At 39.2% G+C, this 1,475-nt stretch overlaps 1 protein-coding gene across 1 annotated transcript; it reads right to left on the bottom strand.

Annotated features, from left to right (window-relative positions):
- Window positions 1-209: 209 nt before the first annotated feature.
- On the bottom strand, window positions 210-1,154 carry LOC100955529 (olfactory receptor 5G3-like). Its single transcript, XM_012813997.1, has one exon. It carries the CDS (start codon window positions 1,152-1,154, stop codon window positions 210-212), a length of 945 nt encoding a protein of 314 aa, XP_012669451.1.
- Window positions 1,155-1,475: the final 321 nt, after the last annotated feature.

The raw sequence follows: 1,475 nt of genomic DNA, 5'->3' as shown, positions 1-1,475 counted from the left end.
GATGTAACTTCTCCAAATTGTATTTTAAAAAATCAATACATTGTACCCCACAAAAGCATAATCTACATGTATATACTTAATAAAAGGGAAAAAAAGAACTTACCTATTTTTAAAAATAATCTGTGAACGGGTAGTACCAGAACTTACCACAGCTTTTAATTTCCAATCCATTGTTATTTTAACTATATATTTTGCACCAACTTCTATGTTTACCTGCCTATTAGAACATTTTTCCTCTCAAACTTTCTCCTGAATGCATCCTTCACCTCCTTGTTCCTCAAGCTGTAGATAAGAGGGTTCAACATGGGGATTACCATAGTATAAAAGAGAGAAATCACTTTATTGATATCCAGGGAGGACCTTGAACTTGGTCCAACATAGATAAAGAAAAGAGTCCCATACAGGATAGAGACAGTGACAAGGTGAGAGGAGCAAGTGGAGAAAGCCTTCCGCCTCCCAGCAGTAGTTGGGACATTCAGGATGGCCACCAGGATGTAAGCATAGGAGACCACGATGACCAGACCAGTGAGCACCCCTACAGCTCCAGCCAAGGTGAAAAGCACCAACTTATTGATCCAAGTGTCTGTACATGCTAGAGAAAGCAGCGGAGAAATATCACAGAAAAAGTGGTTGATAACATTTGGACCACAGAAGGGTAAGCAAAACGTGAAAATCGTATGAGTCATAGTGCTTGTAAGAGCCATGGCATAAGGCCCCACTACCAGCTGCATACAGACCCGATGAGACATAATGAGTGTATACAACAAGGGCTTACAGATGGCCATATACCGATCAAATGCCATGGCAGCAAGGAGAAAACACTCCGTGGCCACAAAGAGGCCGAAGAACCACATCTGTGCAGCACAACCCAGGAAGGTGATGCCTTTTTTCTCTGCAAAGATATCACACAGCATCTTCGGAGCAATGGAAGAAGAGGAACAAATATCTACAAAGGACAAGTGGCTAAGAAAAAAGTACATAGGAGTGTGGAGTCTGGGATCAATCCATATGAGAATGATCATGCCTATGTTGCCCCCGAGGGTGATAAGATAAATCAACAGAAACGCGATAAAGAGGACAATCTTCTGATAGGGATGCTCTGTAAGGCCCACGAAGAAAAATTCAGTCACTACTGTCTGATTCTTATCTCCCATTGTTATGTTGTAATCTGTCATAAGAAAGAAAAGGAAATGTTTTTATTCAAAAAAAAAATTAATCCCTATCAACTACAAGTAATTTTTAAGCCAATGACAAATTATTTTAAACAGGTCTATAACAGACAACTGTCAAATATTATTAAACTGTGAAATAACATTCCTGTATACTAGATCTGAGCAGTTGTACAAAGACCCTGTGTAAACTTGAACAATTTACTCTTGATCTGTTTGGATCTCCCATCAATGATCACCCAACTATGTAACCTAAAACTGCTTCAGTTTACAAAATTATATATGAAATGAGCGTTACTGCCCATA

The sequence above is a fragment of the Otolemur garnettii genome, unplaced genomic scaffold, assembly GCF_000181295.1.
Source record: "Otolemur garnettii isolate 467f Iridium unplaced genomic scaffold, OtoGar3 scaffold00442, whole genome shotgun sequence".
Taxonomy (NCBI): Eukaryota; Metazoa; Chordata; class Mammalia; order Primates; family Galagidae; genus Otolemur; species Otolemur garnettii.
The sequence above is the reverse complement of the archived record's forward strand: the minus strand, read 5'-3'. Positions and strand labels throughout refer to the sequence as shown.